The sequence below is a fragment of the Leptopilina heterotoma genome, unplaced genomic scaffold (assembly GCF_015476425.1).
Source record: "Leptopilina heterotoma isolate Lh14 unplaced genomic scaffold, ASM1547642v1 Lhet_108, whole genome shotgun sequence".
Classification (NCBI taxonomy): domain Eukaryota; kingdom Metazoa; phylum Arthropoda; class Insecta; order Hymenoptera; family Figitidae; genus Leptopilina; species Leptopilina heterotoma.
This window is the reverse complement of record NW_025110825.1, coordinates 899,555-924,825: the sequence shown is the minus strand read 5'-3', so window position 1 is coordinate 924,825 and position 25,271 is coordinate 899,555. Positions and strand designations below refer to the sequence as shown.

At 22.8% G+C, this 25,271-nt stretch overlaps 1 protein-coding gene across 3 annotated transcripts in view; it reads left to right on the top strand.

Annotated features, from left to right (window-relative positions):
• Positions 1-22,812, top strand: part of LOC122503049 (retinal homeobox protein Rx1-like) — a 279,214-nt gene extending 256,402 nt beyond the window's left edge. For all 3 annotated transcript variants that reach the window (XM_043613476.1, XM_043613466.1, XM_043613459.1), the window contains 3 exons: positions 18,648-18,742; positions 19,048-19,223; positions 22,230-22,812. In XM_043613476.1, the coding sequence (XP_043469411.1) occupies positions 18,648-18,742; positions 19,048-19,223; positions 22,230-22,387 (429 nt within the window). In that variant the 3' untranslated portion in view covers positions 22,388-22,812. The remainder of the gene's footprint in view (positions 1-18,647; positions 18,743-19,047; positions 19,224-22,229) is intronic.
• The last annotated feature ends 2,459 nt before the right edge of the window (positions 22,813-25,271 follow it).

Here is a 25,271-nt window from a genome sequence, read left to right as displayed (position 1 = left end):
TTTAGAAGAATTTTATAAATATTGCTTTAAATAATTAATTTTTTCGAAATATAATAAATTTTATGAAAATTTTATTTTAAATAATTGAATTCTTGTGGAAAACTTGATTTGTGAAAATAATTGAATTTTTCGATTAATTAATTGAAAATAGTATTAAAAATAATTGAAATTCTTCGATGAGTTTTATCATTTATAAAAATAATTCAATTCTTGCAAAGAATTTAATTAAAATTTTTTTTTTTAAATTGAATTTTCATGAAAAATGTTATTTTTAGTGAAAGTAATTGAATTTTAATGAAGAATTGTATAATATTTTTTGAAAATAATTAAATCTTTTTCAAGATTTTCATTATAATTTTTGAGAATAGTTTTTTTATTTCTAGTATTAGCGAATTTAAGGTTGTGTAAATTCCAAAAAAAAACAAATAGTATCTTTTCCTGGTTGAAATCTAAAAAAAAGTATCTAAATAGTATAAAAGAACGTAAAAAAAAGTAGTGACTAGTAGGTTTTAATACAGAGATTAAATCATTATTGAATAATTAAATGTTTTTCAAAATTGAATTCCCATGAAGTATTTTATCACCAGATTTTTAAATAATTCAATTCTTTCGGCGAATTTTAATATAATTTTTACCTAAATTACATTTTTCGAATTATTCGATTAAAATTGTATTAAAAATAATTTAAATTCTGCGCCACGAGTTTTATTATTTATAAAAATATAATTGAATTCCAAAAAGGAATTTTAATATTTATGAAAATAATTAAATGTTAGCGTAGAATTTTACCACAATTATAAAAAAATAGAGTCATTAAATTTAATTTTTCGAAAGGTAATATTTATTTATTTATTTATTTATCGTTGTAAACGTGAATTAATAGAGGGAAATTATTTTATCGTATCAGATAAAATAATAAAAAGTTAATAATTTGATGAGAAAAATTGTAATTTATTTGATGACATTCTGAATTTATTTTATACAGTCAATTTTTCTTTTTCCTTTCTTTTTTTTCTACTTTTGAGAGTAACAAATGGGTTGTAATATTTTAATCTCAAGAGATATTAATGAGCTATTATCTATGTTATCAAGATCTAATTTCCGTTGATAGATTGGTGGTTTTCCTGCATTAATGAGGTAGTAGTAGTGGTGGTAGTAGTGTAGCACAATTATTCTCAAAGTTCATTATTATCAAAAGAGACATAATTTTTCCTCTAATAGCAATTTTCTTAAAATGAAAATTTCTGTTTCGATCGAGGGAGATTTTTTCTGGATAAATTGAAAATATTCAAGCACAACGTTATTATTATTATCATTATTATTATCTCTAATTTTTATTATTATTATTATTATTATTATAATTATTATTATTATTATTAATTTATATTATCATTTTTATTTTTATTATTATTATTTTGTTTTATTATAATTATTTATAATTATTTTTAACATATTATTAAATATATATTTATTTAAGTATAGATTTAAATAGAACAGTAAATAAAATAGGGTTTATTTATTTATAAATAAATTCTAGTATGTTAGTAATTTTTATAAATAAATAAATAAATAAATCATAGTTCATTTACTGCTTAAAATTCTACCATATACAAATACTCTCGACAGAAGGGAACAAAAGATTCGAAAAAGAGAAAAATAACTTTTGCTGGTTAATAAAAAAAAAAGTTAAAAGCCACGTGTATTTTTTTTTTACTTTTTTTTATTAATTGAACTAGGAATGTATAGAGTGGCCCATATGTTCTATTTTTTTTCATTATTTTGCATCACACACTGACCTAGATGACAATTATTGTAAAATAGGTTTCGTGTTTGGTACTTTTTTCGGCATATTGCCAAAACCTATATTGCAGTGTACAAAAGGTGCATTCAAAAAAAAAAAAAAAAAATATGCGAATAAGGGCATCGTTCCACGTTTGTTGCGGCGAATAACAAGAAGAAATAAAAAATAATAAAAAAAGAAAAAAAAAATAATAATAAAAAAAATAGCAAAACAATACCGCACGGTGTCAAAATACCGGGGGCCATAAGGCTAATTTGTCGAATTAGGCGGTTTTATTGGTTTCGCAGTCTCCCCCTCATCAAAAGAGAGCGAGAGCCCTATAAAACCCCTCGACTGTCACCGTTTTTATATATTATGAAAGCGCGGCGCAGATATATTTGTGTGTGTAGTTGTCCTGAAAAATGAAAGGGGGACGAATAAAAAAAAAAGAAAATAAAAAAAAAAATGTTGAAAAGTAGCTTTCGAATACCTGAACGGGAACTAATTAAAGTGTCATTTTACAACGTTACATAACAAGCTTAAATTTTACCGCCAACACAGAATCAAATATAGTGACATTTTAATCTAGAGAAAATTAAAATCCTCTTTTTTATTATCTCTCATTATTTAGACGGGTCTCATGGGGACTTTCTCCATGGGATTTTAAAATCAAATTATAGTTTAGTTGAAAAATGTATTGTATATCCTTTTTTAATGATTAACTTCTTCTTTTTCTTCTATATTCTTCTTATTATTATTATCGGGATAATAATTATTATGACAACTTCAATATTATACTGACTACAGCAAAAAAAAAAAAATAAAAATAAGTAAAAAATAATAATAAAAATACTGAAAAATACATTTTGTTAATACCTATTTTCTGACTCAGGTATTTTTTTAAAAACTTATTTTAAATTTTCGACTATTTTTCCTGATTTAAAGTCAACAGTTTGGAAATTTTTTTTTTTTTTTTTGAAATTTTCAACAGTTTCAAATTTCGTGTTTCATTTCATTTTTCGAATATTTCCAATGAAAGTATTTTTTTCCAAATGCTTTCTGACTTCAGAAAAGTCACTTTATTTTTTATTGAAATACACTCTGTAAAGTAATTTTCCCCAAATACTTTCTCACTCTGTCATCAGATTCGCAAATATATTCAATTTTTCAACTAGAGTATTTTTTCTCCAAATACTTTCTGACTTGAGTATTTTTTCCTATCAAAATATATTCCTTTGAGTTATTTTTGACTCATTTTGACTTAAAGTCATCAGATTCGAATTTCGTATTTAATCGTATTTCGAATATTACCATTTAAAGTATTTTTTTCCAAATACCTATTTTCTGACTTGAGTATTTTTTAAAAATATATTCTTGAATTTTGACAGTTTTTTCTGACTTAAATTCATAAGATTGAAATATTAAATTTCGTGTTTCATTTCATTTTTCGAATATTTCCAACCGGAGAATTTTTAACAAAATACTTTCTGACTTGAGTATTTTTTTTCTTATTAAAATATATTCTTTTGAGTAATTTTGACTCATTCTGACTTAAAGTCATCAGATTCGAATTTCGTATTTCATCGTATTTCGAATCTTTCCATCTGGGGTTTTTTTTTCTTCAAATACTTTCTGACTTAGACTTAAGTATTTAAAAATATTTATTATTGTTATTATTATTATTATTTATTATTAATCTCATTAAAATACATTCTGTTAAGAAATTTTTTACTCATTTTTTCTGACTTAAAGTCAACAGATTCGAGTGTATTCAATATTTCCATCTGAAGTATTTTTTCATCCAAATACCTATTTTATAACTTCAGTATTTTTTTAAATACATTCTTGAATTTTTGACTGTTCTTTCAGACTTAAAATTATTAGATTGAAATTTCAAATTTCGTGTTTCATTTCATATTTCGAATATTCCCAACCGGAGTATTTTTATCCAAATACTTTCTGACTTGAATATTTTTTCTTATATTAAAATATATTCTTTTGAGTAATTTTGACTCATTCTGACTTAAAGTCATCAGATTCGAATTTCGTATTTCATTGTATTTCGAATTTTTCCATCTGGAGTATTTTTCCTTCAAATACTTTTTGACTTAAGTATTTCTCATTAAATTATATTCTGCTAAGAAATTTTTGACACATGTTAAACTTCAGTATTTTTTCAAATACCTTGTTGGACTTCTGATTGTTTTTCAGACTTAAAATTATCAGTTTAAAATTTGAAATTTAAAATTTCGTGTTTCATTTGATATTTCGAATATTTCCAACCGAAGTATTTTTATCCAATTAATTTCTGACCTTCGTATTTTTTTCTTATTAAAATATATTCTGTTAAGTAATTTTTTACTTATTCTTCTTTAAAGTCAACAGATTCGAGTGTATTCTATGCTTCTAATACTAGAGTATTTTTTATTCAAACTCCAGAAAAAAAATACTTTCTAACTTGAGTATTTTTTTAAATACATTCTTGAATTTTTGACTATTTTTTCTGACTTAGTCATCAGAGTGGAATTTCTAATTACGTGCTTCATTTCATATTTTGAATATTTCCAACTAGAGTATTTTTTATCCAAATACTTTTTCCGACTTAAGAAAAGTCGGAAAATTTATTCAGTTAATTTTTTTTATTAAAATACACTCCGTAAAGTAATTTTCCCTAAAATTTTAGACTAATTTTTTTCTACTTCCAATACTTTCTGACTGTAACTTTCTAATTTAGTAATTTTCGACCTTAGTACAAATATATATTTCTGACTTAATAAAATACTTTGTTGTAAATGAAGAAAAAACAAAATAAATAAAATGTATTCTAAAATAGATTTTTTTTTAAATTTAATAATGTCAAAATACTTTTTTTTCGATGAGAGAAAAGAAAAATTGTTTCGAAATTAATTATTTTCAACTCGAGCAAAACTGGAAGAATAGAAAAAGGGGGAGAGTTCGTTATAATAGTTTTGTGACCGTAAAAAATATAGTCGATCATCATTTTGTGTGTTTTCTAGTTGTTGCATTGTAAAAGTGAAATCGCATCGTGTTTGAGATGTTATTTGTAGCACATTAGTATTGTATTGCTGTATGATGGGGTCAAAGCGGGCGTTGGAGTGTTTAAGGGTGATTACACGCAACGACAAGGGGTTGCTTTATTGGAGGAGATTCACAGCGCTTCTCAACCTTCCCATACAAATAATTGACAAAATAATCTTCTCTAAATCCCGATTTACCTTCCATCCTTGACGCTTCTTTTTTTATAAATAACAATAAAAATAGTGTGTTCACAAAAAACATATCCACTTGAAAAGGGATTTTTATTTAAGTATATATTAAATGTATTTTCTAATTTATTTCTCTCTCTTCACTCTTTCTCTGTCTCTTTTCTTCTCTTCTTATACTAATCACTAATTTTTATTTATTGAATTTCAAAAGTATTTTTATTATTTTATTTAGTATTTTTAAAGATTTTTTTCTTCTTTTATTATTTTCCTTTTTTCATTATTTACTTTTTTTATTATTTTTTTCTTGTTATTATCTTTTTATTCTTTTCTTATTTTGTTAATACTTGTTAATTATTTTATTACGTAATATTATTATTACTATTACTATTTTATTATTATTTCTATTTTATTACTATTTTATTATTATTTCTATTTTATTACTATTTTATTATTATAACTATTATTATTACTATTATTATTACTACTATTACTATTAATTTATTACTATTAATATTATTTTATTACTATTTATTATTAAAATAAAATAATATTATCTTATTTTTGAAATTCATTTCTAATTTTTTTTATGATCTCCAAAGCGTTGGGGATCGAACCCCTGACTCTAAAAGTTCGACTCACTAACTCACGTGCCTTAACGATTACGACCATTGCCAATTTACTAATTTTGATAATATTTTCTTATTTTTTCTTTATTTTTCCCATAAAAAAATAAGAATAAATAATGTAAAAAAAAATAATAAATAGGAAAATATTATCAAAATTAGTAGTAGTAGTAGTAAAAAAGTAGACAGTTTTTTTATTATTTTTCTACTCTTTTATTATAATTAATTTTTTTTTTTTTTTTTGAATCGATGCACCAAAGAGCTAACAAATTTTTATTGTCGAAAATGTATTGAGGGTGTAGAACAATTGTTGAGGAATGAGAACGACTGCAGTGGATTGAATTTGGCCGACAGTTTGACAGGGTTTTGGGTATAAAAAGAGCGTTGAATAATAGACTCGGCAACCCTCTCCAAACATCTCTCTCTCTCCCTCTCTCCTTCTCTCTTCTCCCTGGTCTATTCCATCGAAAAGAGGAGAGCGTGTTTCATGAATCCTAGTCTCCACTACTTATAAACACTATTGAAAAAAATTTGTAATCGACTCGCGAAAGTTCCATTCGTAAATCCCCTCGAGAAGAAAACAAACCTAATCCTCATTCATAAATGAGCAGTCAATGAATTTCTGGTTAACTTAATTACTCCTCATTGCTTGTAGTTAATTAACAGTTATTATTTCCAAGTCAATGGAAAAAAAAAAGATTTTTTTCTAGTGCATTGGAATTAATAATTTTTTTTTAATAATGTTGTACTTATTGAGTATAGAAACAAGAATTTATTTTTAAATTAAAATTAAAATTCAATTGAAATTTAAAAAAAAATTGAATACTTAATAATAAATGAACGGTAAATAATAAGTAAATATTTATAAATAATTTATGTAATTAATGAACAATTAATATTTTGATATTTTATAGTATTTTATTAATAAGAATTATTAATACGTACTATTTTTAGTACCATAAAAAGTAGATAAATAAAAATGAAAATTAAAGTGAAACTTAAATTAAAGATTTTAATTAAAGTTAAAAGAGAAATTAAAACTGAAATATTTTATTGGCATTAAAATTAAGAATTGGAATTTTAATTAAAAATTGCAACTGAAATTGAATATTGTAACTGTAATTTAAAAGAAAGGAATTGAAGATAAAATTCGAAAGTGTAATTGAAATTAAAATATTAAAAGAGAAATTGAAGTAGAAAGTGTAACTAATCTTGAAATCGGAGGGGAAAATTCTAATTAAAATTAAAAATAAAATTGAAAATGAAATTGAGAATAAAAATTAAATTACAAATAAAAATTGTAATTGAAATTGAAATAATAATTGAAATCCTTTATTGATATTGAAATTTAAATTCAAAATTGTAATTGAAATTGAAAATAGGGATTAAAATTAAAATTGAATGTGAAATTGAAAATTATAATTAAAATTAAAACTGAAATACTTGAAAATTGCAATTGAATTTAAATTAAGAATTGTAATTAAAATAGAAACTTAAAATTGAAAATTGTAATTGTAATTTAAAAAAAAGATTTGAATTTGAATTGCAAATGAAATTTGAAAGTGAAACTAAAATAGAAAACGTAAATAAACTTGAAATCGAAAGTGAAAATGCTAATTAAAATTGAAAATAAAAGTGAATTTAAAAATAAAAATTGCAATTGAAATTAAAATAATAATTAAAATTCTCTATTGAGATTCAAATTTAATTTCAAAATTGTAATTGAAATTGAAAATTGGGATTAAAATTGAAATTGAATAAGAAATTGAAAATTATAATTAAAATTGAAACTGAAATACTTGAAAATTGTAATTGAATTTAAATTAAGAACTGTTATTAAATTAGGAATTGAAATTTACAATTGTAATAATTAAAATTGAAAATTTCACTGAAATTGAAACTAAAAATTGAAAGTGAAATTAAAATAAAAAGTGTAAATAAACTTGAAAAAAAATAGAAAACTGTATTTTAAATTGACATTAGAAATTATAATTAATATTGAAGGGGAAATGGAAAATAAAATTGAATTTAAAAGTTAAATTCAAATCAAAATTCGTAATTAAATTAAATTATTAATTTAAATTGAATTTTTTTTACTGACATTGAAATAAAAAGTTATAATTTACATTGAAATCTGTAATTTAAATTGAAATATAAAATTGTGATGAAAATTGAAAGAGAAATTATAAACATTGTTAGTGAATTTAAAATTGAAAGTAAAATTTGAATAAAAAGTATAAACAAGAAGTCGAAATCGATATTAAAAGTTCAAATTGAAATTGAATATGCAATTAAAATTAGAATTAAAATTAAAAGAGAAATTGAAATTTTAATTAAAAAATTGTATTTGAAATTGAAAATTGTAATTAAAATTAAATTTGAAGGGTAGTTAAAATTAAAAGTAGTAATTGAAATTCGTAGTGAAATTTACATTTGTAATTAAAAATTGCATTTGAAATTGAAAATTGTAATTAAAATTAAAATTTAAAGTGCAATTGAAATTGAAATTAAAAATGAAATTAGAAATTGTAAATGAAATTGAAATGAAAATTGGAAATAGAAATTGTAATTGAAATTAAAATTAAAGTTTTTTTTTTAAATTGAAAATTGAATTTGAATTTAAAATTGAAATTTGTAATTAAAATTAAAATTTAAAATGAAATTGAAATGAAAATTGGAAATAGAAATTGTAATTGAAATTAAAATTAAAATTTTTTTTTTAAATTGAAAATTGAATTTGAATTTAAAATTGAAATTTGTAATTAAAATTAAAATTTAAAATGAAATTGAAATTAAAATTGGAAATAGAAATTGTAATTGAAATTAAAATAAAAATTTTTTTTTTAAATTGAAAATTGAATTTGAAATTGAAAATTGAATTTGAAATGGAAATCGAAATAAAAAAATTAAAAACCGATCGAAATTACGTGAATTATAAAGTATTAATTTTAAAGAAAACGGTAAAAAATCCACCACTTCCAAAAATTGGCCCCTTGTCTATTTTTCGGATTAATGTAACACAGAAAACACCGCACACGTGAAGGGTTTTACCTACATCGAAGCAAAGGATTGAGAGGGACGTACTTAAAAATAAAATAAAGAAGATGAAAAAAAAGACGAGAGAGTGACACGGAAGCGTGAGATTTGTCGCGACACTTTACTCCTCTATATGTTAACAATCAGGTCTCTTTCATTTCTCTTTTTTTTTCTTTTTTTTTTTTTTTTGAGGAACCGGCAAGGGACAATGGCGAAATCTGCTAATACACACGCGGTCATTGACAATGTATGCATTCTCGCGTGAAACATCGGTATACCTTTTACCGTCGCTAATCCAAAATCGACGAGAGCCACAATCTAGACATAATACGATCATCCTCCCGGAACGATCAAGCAAAAAAAAATAAAAAAAATTCAATGTATTTGAAAACTGATTTCTGTCGCGATATCCACGCTCTTAGTATTGTTATTCGAGAGCTCTTGTTGCCTTATGTCGCACACTTTAGTTGCTTTTTAAATAAATTTGTAACCTTCCGCAACGATTTTTGTTTGACTGATGAATTTATCAGAGTTTTTTTTGTTGTCTTAATGTATTTTTAATGTTTTTTTTAATGTTACATTATTTGATACTTTTGATCTAAATTTATTTCAAGTCGAAATTTTCAGTAACGTTTTTTTTCGACCCTTGGTACTTTTTGTCTTTGGTATTTTTGACTTTATGAAATTTAATTTTTGTTTGATTAGAAGTATTTTTGATTTAAATATACTTTTCGACTTGAAGTGCATTTTGTCTCGAGTATTTTTCCTATTTCGGTATTTTTCGACTCTTGTGTTCTCTTTTTTTACTTTTTCAAATTTCTGTTCTTTTATTACAACAATTTTCCGACTTGAATACTTTTGACTTGAAGTAAAATTTCACTCTTTTAGTATTTTTCCTATTTCGGCCTTTTTTCGACTCTTATACTTTTTTTCTTTTTGGTATTTTTGACTCTTTTTGATTTCAAAGACGAAAATTTTTTTCGGCTTTACAGAAAATTTTTGTCTCGAGTATTTATTTTTCCTATTTTGGTATTTTTGGACTCTTGTACTTTCTTTCCTTAGTATTTTTAACTTTTACAAATTTTATTTTTGTTTGATTACAATATTTTTCGACTCGAGTACTTTTAGACTTGAAGTGAAATTTCCTTCTTTGGTATTTTTTCTACTTCGGTATTTTTTGACTCTTGTACTTTATTTCATTGGTATTTTTGACATAATCAAATTACTTTCTTTAATTTAGATAGTAATATATATATATAATTTTAAAAAGTAATTAAAATCACAAAGTAATTCAAGTCAAATAAATTATACTTTTTGAGTGGAATTTTCTACTTTCTTTGACAAAATTACTTTTTGACTAGAATTTATTCTTTTTTTTTGACTAAAATTAATTTTTGACTATAATTTTTTTTTTTGGACTAAAATTACTTTTTGAGTAAAATTTTCTACTTTTTTGATTAAAATTACTCTTTGACTAGAATTTATTACTTTTTTTTACTAGAATTTGTTACTTTTTTACCAAAATTTCTTTTTGACTATGATTTATTACTTTTTTGACTAAAATTACATTTTGACTAGAATTTATTACTTTTTTTACTAAAATTACTTTTTGACAAGAATTTATTACTTTTTTGACTAAATAAATTACTTTTTGAGTGGAATTTTCTACTTTTTTTTACTAAAATTACTTTTTGACTAGAATTTATTACTTTTTTTGACTATAATTTGTTACTTTTTTGACTAAAATTTCTTTTTGAGTGGAATTTTCTACTTTTTTGACTAAAATTACTTTTTGACTAGAATTTGTTACTTTTTTGACTAAAATTTCTTTTTGAGTGGAATTTTCTACTTTTTTGACTAAAATTACTTTTTGACTAAAATTTCTTTTTGAGTGGAATTTTTTACTTTTTTGACTAAATTTACTTTTTTAATAGAATTTATTTTTTTATTTTTGACTAAAATTAATTTTTGACTGGAATTTGTTAATTTTTGGACTATTATTACTTTTTGAGTGAAATTTTTTACTTTTTTACTAAAATTACTTTTTGACTAAAATTTTTTACTTTTTTTTGCCTATAGAATTTTTTACTTTTTTGACTTAAATTACGTTTTTAAAGTTTATACAGTAATTTAACGTTACATTTTATAAACTGAGTAAATTATATTCAGAGCAATTTAAATATACTTTTTGACTTGAACTCCTTTTTCAAATTTTCTACAGAGATAGTGACAATTTTGTGTATAAAATTATTACTAAAAGCACCTAATTATCCTCGACACAGTCTTTTAAATATAATTATTAACACTCCATTGAGTGTCATCTATGAAAATAGAAACTAAATCGAATTTAAAGTGAGAATTAATCACCATATTTGAATGTAGTCTAGTTTATATCCTAATTCGTAATTTAAACAGAAGTGAAAATTGGAAAATTTAAACAAAAGTATATGTAAATTTTCCATATTTACTGCGACTGAATTAATTTCTATTTATTTATCTCTATAATAATAACTTTTTGTTTTTTCTACGTATGTTTGCAATAATTTTAAAATAATTATTTTTTTTTAGTCAGGTTGAGACCTAATTATATTTATAATTATTTTTTTTTAGTCAGTTTGAGACCTAATTATATTTATAAATATTTTTTTAGTCAGGTTGAGATCTAATTATATAGATAATTATTTTTTTATCAGGTTGAGACCTAATTATATTGATAATTATTATTTTTAGTCAGGTTGAGACCTAATTATATTTATAATTATTTTTTTTGTCATGTTGACACCTAATTATATTTATAATTATTTTTTTAGTCGCAGGTTGAGACCTAATTATATATTTATAATAAAATACCGAGTGGCATGTACAGAATATTCTGACTCGTCGCGAGGAAAATAGATATACAAATCCCCCACCCTTCAGGAAAGTGAGATAAGAAGCAGTGAATATATATCTCGCGATTCGTTTCGCAATTTTAATTTAAGTGAATTTAGGTACTTCCATTTTGTCTCGATTCTCTGGTATTCGTGCCATCACAACGAATTTATCTCGCGATATCATTTGCCGAGGCAAGCATCAGCAACGGTCGAGGAGAATTTTCTTCCTCCTCTTCTTCTCCTCCTCCCTTTCCCCCCCCTTCGACTTTATAAATTTACAACCTAAAAAGGTTAAGTCGCGTTAGCCCTGTTCTTTATATTTCCGCGTTGAAAAAGGAAAAGTTGCATTTTTGTCCTTGTCTGGAGAAAAAAAATTCCCCTCCCACTATTATCGTCATTCTCCTCCTTGTCTATCTTCTTTTCTCCTGTTTTTCTTTTTTTTTCTCTATTTCCTCCCCCTTTTCTCCTCTTTTTTCTATTTTCTCCCCCTTTTTCTCCTTTTTCTCCTTTTTTCTCTATTTTCTCCTCTTTTTTCTTCTCCTTCTCCTTTTATTCTCCTCCTTCCCCTTTTATTCTCCTCCTTCCCCTTTTTCTCCTCCTCCTCCTCCTCTTACTTCTTACCCTCTGTATACGCTTTTCTCGACGCGGTCACCCTTTTCTTCGTCATACCCTTCTCTCTCTCCCTTATCGTCTTTTCTTCACGGAGATAAAGTGGGTTTGAAACGGAAATTCGCTTATTTTCTCATCGTTCCGCCGTGGCATCTTGTCCATAGTCTTTTCTCCGCGACGGAGCACGAAAGAAAATTGCTTCTCGTCATAAGCAGAATATCGTCCTGATGAGCTGGCAATGTCCTTTTCGTTGATGTCTTTGTGTATCAACTAAAGTCTTTTACTTGTTCATTCGACACAACGAGAGACGAAACACTCAATTTGTTCCTTATTATTCTATCAGAATTCCATCTTCCCTTTAACTTTCATTTTACACTCGGCCGTTTTCCTGCCAACTGAATTATTCAAATTGAAAACTATATGCTCAACGAAATGTTTCACTTTTCTCTTTCTTTCTTTCTCCCTTTCCTTATTTTTTGTCTTTCTTCACTATTTTCTTTTTTTGTTTCTTCTACTTCTACTTCTACTTCTTTTTCCTCTTTTTCCTTTTCCTCTTCTTCTTTATTTCTTTTTTCTTCTTCTTTCTTTTCCTCTTCTTCTTCTTTTTTTCTTTTTCTTATTTTCCTCCATCATTTTTGTTTCAATTAATTTTTCACTTGCTTTTGCTTTGATTTTTTCTTCTTTTTCTTATTTTACTCCTTTATTTTTGTTTCAATTAATTTTTAACCTTCTTTTACTTTGATTTTTCAGACTTGTTCTTTTTCGATTGTTCAAGGAAGAAAAGTAATTTTTTTTAAACAGAATAAAAGTATTATCAGGGAAATAAGAATAGAAGTTAAAATTTTTCTTTGCCAGGGACTCGGAAATTTAGAAAAAGAAAGAATCAAAAAATTTTTTTAATATAGAAAATAAATGTTGAAGTTAAAAAGTACTTGGAAAATATTCAAGTAAAAAAATGCAAAATTTACAAAGTATTTCAGTTGAAAAATAAACAAAAATAAAAAAAATACTTTTGCCCTAGAAAATACTTCAGAAAGAAAGAAAAAATTTTACAGAAAAAACAAAAGTTAGAAAATACTTTAGGAAAAAAAAGTACTTGCAATTAAGAAAAATTTTAAATCCTTAAGTGAATTAAAAGAATTTAAAATCCTTAATTAAAAATATAAAAATACTTAAGTCGAAAATACTCAAGTATAATAAAGTATTTGCTATTAAAAGAATTTAAATTCCTCAAGTGAAAAAATTCATAAAAATACTGAAGTCAGAAAATACTCAAATTATATGCGATATACTTGAAATTAAAAGAATTTAAATTTTTTTTAGTGAAAAAAAACATAAAGTCAGAAAATACTTAATTTTGAATGTATTTGAAATTAGGAAAATTTTAATTCTCTTTTTAAAAAAAGATACAAAATGTACCAAAGTTATACAAAATACTCTAATCATAAAGTATTTTTAATTAGAACAATTTAAATTTCTCAAGTAAAAAAATAGAAGAAATGCTAGTCAGAAAATACTCGCAAAAAGTAATTCCAATTAAGAAAGAAATCTCTAATTCAGAAAAATAGAAACATGTAACAGTTGAATTAGGAATTAGGAATTAGAAAAAGTTAGAAAAATTAGGATTTGGAAAAATTAGGAAAACATTCAACAGTTTTCTCTAACATTAAACGCACGCAGTCGGAAATTACTCCAGTATTTAAATAAAAATTTGAAAAATGAATAAAATATAAAACATAAAAATAAAAAATATTAAATTCACAATAATATACAAACTTGATAATTTTTTCTCAACTTGTAAATAATTTTAACTCAATTTAAAAAAAATACTTCTTGTTTATGGTTTACAAATGTCAGAAAAATGAATGAAGAAAAGAGTCAGAAGAAAAGATCAAAGTCGCAGTCAAAAATATATTTTATTCAAAAAATGGAAAATTTTTAGGGAAAAATTAAGCATTTAAAATAAAAAAGAAAATAAAAACTTTCAAATTAAAAGTACTTTGTCAGCAGAATTAGAAACACAATTAAAAGTATTTAGAGGCAGAAAATATATCTTAAAAAGTATTCAAGTTGAAAATGATTTCTCAATAATTAATGATAAAAATGAATAATAAGAACTTTTGTATTTAAATTAAAAATGTACCTACATTACAAATAAAATTAAAGTAAAATAAAAACTTATTTCAGTCCGAAAATATACTTAATTCATTTTTTTATATTAAGTGAAAAAACACTTGAATTTTGAAAATGTGAAGCGTCCGACGGAAGGGAATTTTATACTCTTCCTGTATAGGGAAAAAAATATTTTAAAAAATTACTTATTTTCAAATGTATTTATTATATTAACTATTGTTACAATTATTATTATTATTATAATTATCATTATAATTTTTATTATTAAAAATTTTATAATTAGTATTTTTTTTATTAACAAGAATTCGAAAACAATTGCTTATTTTTAAATATATTTATTATTATAATTATTCTTTTAATTGCAAATACTTTATTTACTTGAGTATTATCTGATTTCAGTTATTTTGTATTTTTAACTGAGAATTTTAAGTTGTTTTAATTCCGTTTTTGTTTTGTTATAATACTTTATAACTTGAGTATTTTCCGACATTAGTATTATTATCGTATTTTTTTACTTATGGAAATTAAATTGTATTATACTTAAAAATACTTTAGAACTTGAGTATTTTCCGACTCAATTATTATAATTATAATAATTTTGATTGTTATTTTATTATTTTTATTATTATTGTTTTTTTATTATAAAAAGCTTCACTATTAGTTTAGAAATACTTTTTGATCGTGTAACTTCAGGGAAGACAAGCTTTATCTGGATCGGAGATAAATTTCCTTGGAATAGCGAAAATATTAACTGAAACAGCTAAAAATATATCACTAATATAGTGAAATTTACTGAATTGACTTTTCCCAAATAATAGATTTAGAGTTTCAATTTTTGTGCGCCTAGATTTCCTTTTAAGTTTTCTGTTTGATTTTTTTTTAGTATTTGAAGGAAAAAAGAGTTTTTTTTTGTCTAAAGTATAGCGGTTGTATATATAAATGTAACGTCACGCGTTGAATAATTCACATGATTTAAAAGGCAATTTTCGATAACCATTGGCCGTAAAATGTGCGATAGATTTTAGTTAACCTGCCAACAGCAGCCATGTTACAATAAAGAAATCAACATGGCCGTTCATCCCCTTCTGCTGGGGCTGTGGGTTCTTCAAGGCTCACTTTCGATTTTGCCCTTAAGCTCGTTACCCTCTTGACGCTTAAGAAGGGTGGACCTCTTTCTCTCTTCACGTCCTTCTCTTTTGGGTTCTTAAACTTGATGTTTTTCTCTCTCTCTCTCTCTACGCTGTCTTTTCTTACAAGCTAGTTTAGGGGTGGTCCGCCCTGCCCCGCCCTTACATTTCACCCTCCAGCCACTTTTCTCACAAGCAGCCTCTGCGTCACCGAAAAGAAACTCGTTCACTCTCCTCCATTCCTTTATTCTTCATTCTTTCTTCTCTCCCTCTCTTTCACTTTCCTTCCCTTTTCTCGACACAAAAATAAATTCAATTATTCTCCTTTATATCGGAAAAAATAATATAAGAATAAAAATTTCCTTCTTTTTTTAGGGGTAAAATAAATTTTTTTATACGTAAAAATTATATTTTTCGCCAAAGAAATCTCTAGAAAGAAATATATAGTTTAACATATATGATCAATTATTTAATACTGAATTTAATTTTTAGTAGAATTTTATTTTTTACTTAATTTCTGCAATTTTTTATTTTACGCTCTTAAATAAACGAATATTTTTTGTCTAGGATGGAAATATTTTTAAAAAAAATACTAGAAATTTGAGATTCAATATGGAGGTGCAATTCTCCACCTGAGAACGCCAAGGTCACCGCTTGATGGCGGTTCAGTCGATAAAAGCCGATTCCTCGAATAATTTTTCTAATTAAATTTTTGAAATATACAATTAAAAAGATTTTTTATAATTGAAATTTTGTAAATTTAATTGAAAATAAATCATTTTTTCAAGTATTTTATTAAAATTTTTGAAAATTAACTTTTTAAAGAGATTTAATTGAAAATTTTGGAAATAATTGAATTTTCAAACATTTTAATGAATAATCTTCAAGTTTAATTTTCAATAAAAATAAAAATTAATGAAAATTAGGCTCTAAAAATAATATTAACATAGTTTTTAAAAAATTAATTCTCTAAATTATTTCGTTCTAATTTTTTTAAATTCAATTATTTTTAATATTTTCGACATTCAATATTTTCAATATTTCAGGGCTCGAACCAGTGAAACTAACAATTAAATTTTTCATAACTATAAAACATGAATAAATATCGATAAAGATGACAAAGTAATAAAATCATTATCAATTCAATTATTATTTTCAAGAATTTTTAACTAAAATTCTTCTTAAAATCGATTATTTTTAATAATTTTTGAATATATTAGAAAATAAAAACTTCAAATAATATTTAAAAAAAATCCGCATTAATTAAAGTTTCTCAAAAAAAATTAATTCTACAGAATTGTTATCAAATTTTCAAAGATTTTAATCTCAAACCTTTTCAAAATTCAATTATCTAAAAATTTACGCTCTAATGCTTTTAATATTCAATTATAATCTAAAATTTTAACTGAAATCCATTTTTAAATCCATTTTTATAATAAAATTCTACTAGAATTCAATTATTTAAATAAAAAAAAACTATTAAATGTTTTTTAAAATTGAATTCTCATAAAAAATTATAAATTTTTAAATAATTGAATTTTTTTGAAGAATTTTAATAAAATTTTTAAAGATAATTACATTTTTTCGTGGAATTCGATTAAAATTGTATTAAAAATAATTAAAATTCTCCAATGAGTTTTATTATTTATTAAAATAATTGAATTCCTAATAAGAATTTTATTAATTACCAAAATAATTGAATACCTGTAAAAATTTTATTATTTATGAAAATAATTGAATGATTGCCAAGAAATTTGTAAATAATGAAATTCCTGTGAAATTTTTATTTATTTATTTATTTTTTCAATAATTAAAGGTTTGTGTCAAATTTTATTAATTGTTTAAATAATTGAATTCTTTTGGAAAATTTTTGAAAATAATTGAAATTTTGCCAAGAATTTTATTAAAATATTTGAAAATCATTGAATTTCGGAGAAGAATTTAATTATATAATTTGCAAAAAATTTTATTGTAACGAGAATAATAAATATATTTTTATATTTCTATTTTTTGTATTTGTATAAGAAATGTAGCATTAAATCTTTCTTTGTAACAATTTTATTATTTTTTCTTGCTTACTATACTAAGATCCAACTTTATGAAAAATAATAGTCAAAAAATAATTTATTGACAACTTTAAAAAGAATTAGTTAATTAAAAATTTTGATTTGTAAAAAGGTTCGACTGTAAGAGAAAAATTATTTACCAAATTCCAGAAAGAAATGATCTGATATTTACCAAACTACATTTCCAGAAGTGATTGGCATCATTGCGTATATATTAAGGGTCATTAAAAACGAAAAAAAAAACTTTCCTTCTTTGGAAGGAAAAAAAAATTTTTGTTGTCGATGACTTTCTGAAACCGAAGCAAAAAAAAAAAATAATCTACGCCTATTTGTGCACGCGCACGCATTTGAAACAGAAGTTAAAACTGCTAATTAGTACAGAGTGAACGGTGGAGAGATTTCATGGGATAGATATGGGCGCGAAGGGTATTAGGATAACGCAGCATTTCGTTCAGTTTTAAAGTGCAGCGCCACATTAACGGCACAAGATTATTAACTGTGTGGTGTTCAACATTGGTATATATATATATATATATTGTTGGGTTTAAAAAAAAAAAATTTTTTACCTTCTTTCTCTCGTCGATAATAGAATACTTTTTCTTTTTCATACACCACTTGTTGAAACAATTATCAAGTTTTGCTCTATATTTAAAAAAAAATTACTTCCACATAATTATCGTGAGGCAATTTTTCGTTCGATTTTGTAAAAAATGACTTTTCTTTGTATGTATCGATTGGGAGGAACAGGGGTCTTTTTTTGCATTTCTCATTTTTTTTTTATATTTCCGCACTTGCTGACTTATGGTTACTTTTAATTTAGGGGAGTAATTTTAGTTTTTAGAGATTATTTACCTAATTATGAATTTTTATAGGTATTTTTTTGTCTACAATTATCATTAGTATAAGTATTTTTACAAAAGTAAAACTAATTTATTAAATTTTTTTCAAATTAAAACTTTTCTTCTTTGGAAGGAAAAAAATTTTTTTGCTGTCGATGACTTTCTGAAACCGAAGCAAAAAAAAATGAAAATAAAAAATGAAAAATAGAATGAAGATAATTGAATTAGGTACTAAAAAGAATTTTATTATTTATGAAAATAAAATAATTATAATTATAAAAAAATATAATGAAACTATTTTTATCATCTTTCTTTTTTCGCATTTGTGTTCCAGGTGTGGTTTCAAAATAGAAGAGCGAAATGGCGCAGACAGGAGAAAATGGAAGCCGCCAGGCTTGGCATCTCGGAATATCATCACGCGAACATGAGGCAAGTATTTTGCATGAATTAAGAACTTAACCTTTTGACGCTTATGCATAAACGAGAGACGATCGAGTTACTTTTTGCTAATAAATTACAGGTATAAATTATTGTTTAACTGATATTTTCATTTTATAATGAAAATTTAATTCATGATATGATACTATAATTAAACTGGTTCATTTTCAAGATTAAAAGGGTCTCAAAAAAAAAAATACTTTTTTGAGTAAAAGAGCCGAAATAAAAAATTAAATTTCCTAATTCAAATTCACTTATTTTAAAATTTTAGTATTAAAATTATAATTTTTTTTTAGAAATATTGGAGGACCTGCATTGGCACTAGCAGGAGATCCTTGGATGCCACCTCCGGGTCTTCTTAGTGCTCTTCCTGGATTTTTAGCCGCCCCTCACACTGGTTATCCAAGTTATTTAACGTCTTCAAGAAGGCTTCCATCTCCACCGAATGTCTCTTCTGTCACCGGTCTTACAGGTATTTTTTCTTTATATTTTATTTTATATTTCTATCTTATTATTATTTTTTTTTTTTATTTAACAATTTTTTTCTTATCGACTTGATAATTTTCCGATTTGAATAATAATAATAATTCCAGGGCTCGAACTAGGTCCGAAAATCCCGTAAAGGTCAGTAAATTTGTTTAAAGTCTGTAAAAGGCAGTTTTTTTAAAAAAAAAGTTCCGTAAAGTCTGTAATTTTATCGAAAAAGCAAGAAAAGTTCGTAAATTGTACGATATAATTTGGGGAATTTTTGAGAAGTTACAAATGATTGCAAAAATTCAATTATTTTTAAAAGTAAGAAAATTTTTTGCAAAAATTCAATTATGTTCAAAATTTTTTTTTAAATTCTCATCAAAATTTCAATTATCTTTATAAATAATTCAATTCTAATCCAAAATTCAATTATTTTCAAAAATGTTAATAAAATTCTTGGCAAAATATCAATTAATTTCAAAATATTTCCCTCAAATTAGTGATTTTCAATATTTACTATTTTTATAAAATTTACCAAAAGAATTCAATTATTTAAAAAATTTTTAAGAAAATTTCACGCAAACATTTAATTATTTTCATAAATAGTAAAAATTTCACAGGAATGCAATTATTTTTATAAATAATCATATTCTTCTCCAAAATTCAATTATTTTCTAATATTTTAATCAAATTTTCGGTAAAATTTAAATTATTTTAAGAAAATTTTCCAAAAGAATTTTATTATTTAAAAAAAAAATTGTAACGAAATTCTGAAGAAAAATTAAATTATTTTCAAAAATAAAAAAAATTTCACAAGAATTCAATTATTAACAAATTTTTTTTATAAATTTCTTCGCAATAATTCAATTATTTTTTTAAATATTATAAAATTTTTGCAGGGATTCAATTATTTTTGTAAATATTGTTAAATATTTTAGGAATTAAATTATTTTCATAAATAATAAAGTTTTCACAGGAATTTAATTATTTTCAAACACAATTTTCATAAAATTTTTCGAAAAAAGTCAATTATTTAAAATATGATTTTTATCAAATTCTTCGCTAGAATTAAATTATTTAAAAAAAATTGTAACAAAATTCTACACAAACATTTAATTATTTTCATAAATAATAAAAATTTCACAAGAATTCAATTATTTATAAATTTCTTATCATTTTTCTTCGCAATAATTTACAATTATTTACACATTTTTTATAAATTTCTTCGCAATAATTCAATTATTTTCATAAATAATAAAATTTTTCAAAAGAATTAAAATATTTACAATTTTTTAAATAAATTTCTTCGCAATAATACAGTTATTTTCAAGATTATTAAAAATTTTTTTAGAAAATCAATTTTATTTTCATGAATAATAAAACTCATAGCAGAATTTCAATTATTTTTATAAATAATAAATTTCTTCTCTGAAATTCAATTATTTTCCAAAAGTTTTCTCAATTCAATAATTTTCAATACTTTAAGAAAATTTACAAAAAAAAAATATAACAAAATTTTACACAAACATTTAATTATTTGAGGCTCAATTATTTTCGTAAAAAATAAAATTCTTCTCCGCAATTCAATTATTTTTAAAAATTTTAATAAAATTCTTTGCCAAATTTCAATTATTTTCGTAGATAATAAAATTTTTTTCATGGGATTCAATTATTTTCATACATGATAAAAATCTTTTTAGGAATTCAATAATTATTTTCATAAATAATAAAATTCATTGCAGATTTTCAATTATTTTTAATACAATTTTAAACGAATTCCTCGAAAAAGGTAATATTATTTTAAAAATTTTATTAAAATTTGTCAAAAGAATTCAATTATTTAAAAATTTGTTAATATAATTCTTTATGCGAATTCAATTTAAAGAAACATTCAATTATTCAATAAGTTATTAATTTTTGTGTTTAAATAATTTAATTCTCGTACAATTTTCTAAAAAAAATTGATTTAAAAATGAATTTTAGTTACAATTATAGATAATAATTGAATTTTGAAAAGGATTCAAATTAAAATCTTTGAAAACCTGAATTTTTCATACTTTTAACTAACAATTATGTGAAATTAATTTTTTTGAGAAGGTTTAATTGAATTTTTGTTTTAAAATTTTTTGAAGTTGTTATTTTTTAACATGTATTTAATTGCAGAATTTACGACTAATTGAAATTTTGTAAAATTGAATTGTAAACAAATTAATTTTGTAAAGATGTAAATAATTTCGAAGAAGTTACAGTAACAATATTGTAATGATTTAAAATATTGATTTTATCACTCAGTCATCTTTAATTATTATAAAACATAAAAAAAATTGTTGATAAAATTCTTTATAGGAATTAGATTTTAAGAAACATTCAATTATTCAAAAAATTATTTATTTTTTTATTTAAATAATTGAATTCTAGTAGAATTTTTTAATGAAAATTTATTTAAAAATAAATTTCAGTTAAAATTTTAGATTATAATAATTGAATATTAAAAGCAATAAAGCGTAAATTTTTAGAAATAATTGAATTTTGAAATTAATTATTTTGAAAAAGTTTAATTGCATTTTTTTAAATATTATTTTAAGTTTTTATTTTCTAATATTTATTTAATTGAAGAATTTACGAATAATTGAAATTTTGTAAAATTGAATATTGTAAGCATGATGAATTTGAAAATTATCAAAGAACTTTTTCGAAAATTATTTAAACTAATCGATTTAAAGAAGAATTTTAGTTAAAAATTCTTGAAAATAATTTATTTGACTCGGACTGGTTGTATTTTTGTCAGTAATTAGTCCGTAATTTTTCATTTTTTGTCCGTAAAGTCCGTATTTTTAAATACTTTCACTGGTTCGAGCTCTCGAATTCCCGAAAAAAATATTAATATTTTGTACATCATTATTTTTTTTTTTTTTGCAAAAAAAATGTGCAATTTTCTTTGCATGTAATGTAATTTTAAATTTTTAGGAGATTTAATATTATTTTTTTTTCTTTTGTTTGAATACAGCTGCCATTGCTGCGGGACTGCCGAGTATAGGCGGAGGGCCAGTGCAAGCACCATCCAGTCCTCCAGGACACGATCCAAGGACCTCGAGCATTCAAGCTCTCAGGATGAAGGCCAAGGAACATGTAGAAAGTATCACTAAAGGACTTCAAATGGTGTGAAATGAGGACCTAAAATTTATTAAATTTAAATCCCAAATTATAACGACTGCACTCGTGACAAAAAAAAAAAAAAGAGACTTTTTATTATTCTCAGTTTCATGAGATGCCCAGTGTGTTAATATTAACAAAAAAAAAAAAAAATACCCCCCCCCCCTTTCCCGTGTGCAAATATATTTATTAGAGAATGAGAGTATCCCCCGACCCCCTTTTTTCCCCTCCTCGGAAAAATTTATCTAATATGATGAAATTTGATATTTCCGAATGAAACGAATGAATGAAGAAGAAAAAATACTCCCGCAGAAGCGCAATCATCAAAAAGGCGTTATTTTCGACGCTTATTAACTTTATAAAGATGCTCAGGATGGACAAAAGGGTAAAATACAATTTTACATTTTATTTTTTTAATTCATTTTTCTCTTTTTTTTTGTTTTTTGTTTTTTCAAAATATAATTCGTAAAAAATTTGAAAAAATTGAGAAGAAATTCTAGAAGCAATTTTCGATTTTTTTTATTTGTTTGATTGTAAATATATTTTATTGTATAAGAATTATAATTATTAATATAACGTAACGGCATTTGTATAAAGAAATTTGTAAAAATTATACTATTATGTGCTTTTTAAAGAAACAATTTTAAAAAACAATTTTAAAAAGAATTATTAAAAAATAATTTCAAACACAATTTTAAAAACAATTTTAAAAACAATTTTAAAACCAATTTTAGAAAACAATTTTCGTATATTCTTCAATTTGGAAATTTATTTTCAATATAGAATTATATATTTCGCTATTTTTGTAAATTGTAAGTATGTCATTGTATATCGAAATAATATGAAAACTCATTTTTTTCTTATAAATTACGTAACTCTTGTGAATTTTCTCCACCTCCTTTAATTTAACATTTTTTCATACTTTAAAAAAAAAATTTAATCATACTGAAATAAATTAATAATTTCATTATTATTAATAAATTTTTTTTTATTGTATAAATTATAAATTTATGATTATAATTATTATTATTATAAATTGATTTACAAAAAACTAATTAATAATTAATTTAATTAATCCTAATTAATAATAATTAAATAATTAAATAAAAATTGAAATAACGAATTTTTTCTTTTTTCCATATAATATATTACAATATTTCATCTATCAAAAACTTCCTTCCTCATTCTCAAGAGTTATGTAATTTACACAAACAATTGAATGCTATCTATACAAATTTTTTATTATTCCCATTAATTAAAAAAAAAAAAAAAAGTTGATTGTAGATGAAATCATTTATGGAGACAAAAGGTGCAATATTGAAGTAAACGCTTTGAGAATAATAAGTTGTCAGTTTTATATTATGTACCGGATCCATTGTCATTGTTAATTAAAATGCTTTTATTCAGAAAAAAATATTGCACTGCCATTAAGCGAGAAAAATACGTTTTTTTTTTGGTAAAAACGAAAGATCGTATTTTTATGGAAAAAATTTTTAACACTGACTTTTAATTGAAAAAATAAAAAAAATATTCATTGTAATTGGAAATAAAAGTTTTCAATTGTCACATGAAATAAATAGACGCATATTTATTTTGTGAATAATTGGAAATTTTTGTAGAAAAAAATTTTTAAATAGGTTTATAATTGTGAACAAAAAAAAATGACAAAAGGAAAAGCATTGAATTGAAAATTGCATTGAATTATTATTAAGGATATAATGAATGAGTGAATGAATTCTAAAAGTGAATTATATCCTCGATGATGAACAATTTATGGTGAATGATTCAATTCAGGGACAATCATTATTTACGCATTAATTAGTTTCTATAAATTTTTCTCTTTCAAATTTTTTTTAATTAAAAAAAAAATGTCATCTCTAAAAGAAACATTTTTCAAACAGTTTTTATCTAGAGGCAACTGTAATTTAAAAAAAAAATTTAATTTTAAAAAAGAACCAAACTTTAATTTCTGACTCTAAAAAACTGAAAATTTTTTTTAAAAATAATTTAATTAATTGATTTTAAATTAATTAATTTTTTACCCAAAGAAAAATTTTACTTGAACCAAATTTAATTTGTATGAGTTAAAGAAAAGTGAATTTGTCTCAGAGTCCTTGATTATTTATTTGTTGGAAATAAAAATTTTATTCGACACAAATAAAATTTTTGTTTGAATAAAATAAAATTTGAAATAAATACAATTTTTCATTGAATAAAATAAAATTTTAAAACAAATACAATATTTTGTTTGAATAAAATAAAATTTCAAACAAATAAATTTTTTGTTTAAATAAAATAAAATTTAAAGGAAATAAATTTTTTGTTTGAATAAAATAAAATTTCAAACAAATAAATTTTTGGTTTAAATAAAATAAAATTTAAAGGAAATAAATTGTTTGTTTAAATAAAATAAAATTTAAAGGAAATAAATTTTTTGTTTGAATAAAATAAAATTTCAAACAAATAAAAAGTTTAGTAGGCTCTGAGACAAAAATAATTTTTTCTGCGTATGATATTAATGAATTTACTTTTCAAAAATAATAAATTTTTTATAAATTCAATTAATTACGAAAAATCATTTTTTCAATAAAACAAAATATTTTTCTTTTTTGACTTTGATAAAAGAAAATCAATACAAATATAAGATGGTAAAAAGTAAATATATTTAATTTTCAATTCTTAAGTTTCGAGAAAAATCTGTAAAGTGTACTCAGTATTAAATTGTAGAAAAATAGTTAACAAAAAAATAAATAAAAAAATGAAAAAGTGAAGCATCGTCTACTGAAATAAAATATCATTGCAGTATTAATATGTTAAGATTGAAGAAATGCGCATTATAGTAAAAAAAAATAGTACTAAGAATCTTTTCCAGAGAACAGAGAAACGATGATTATAA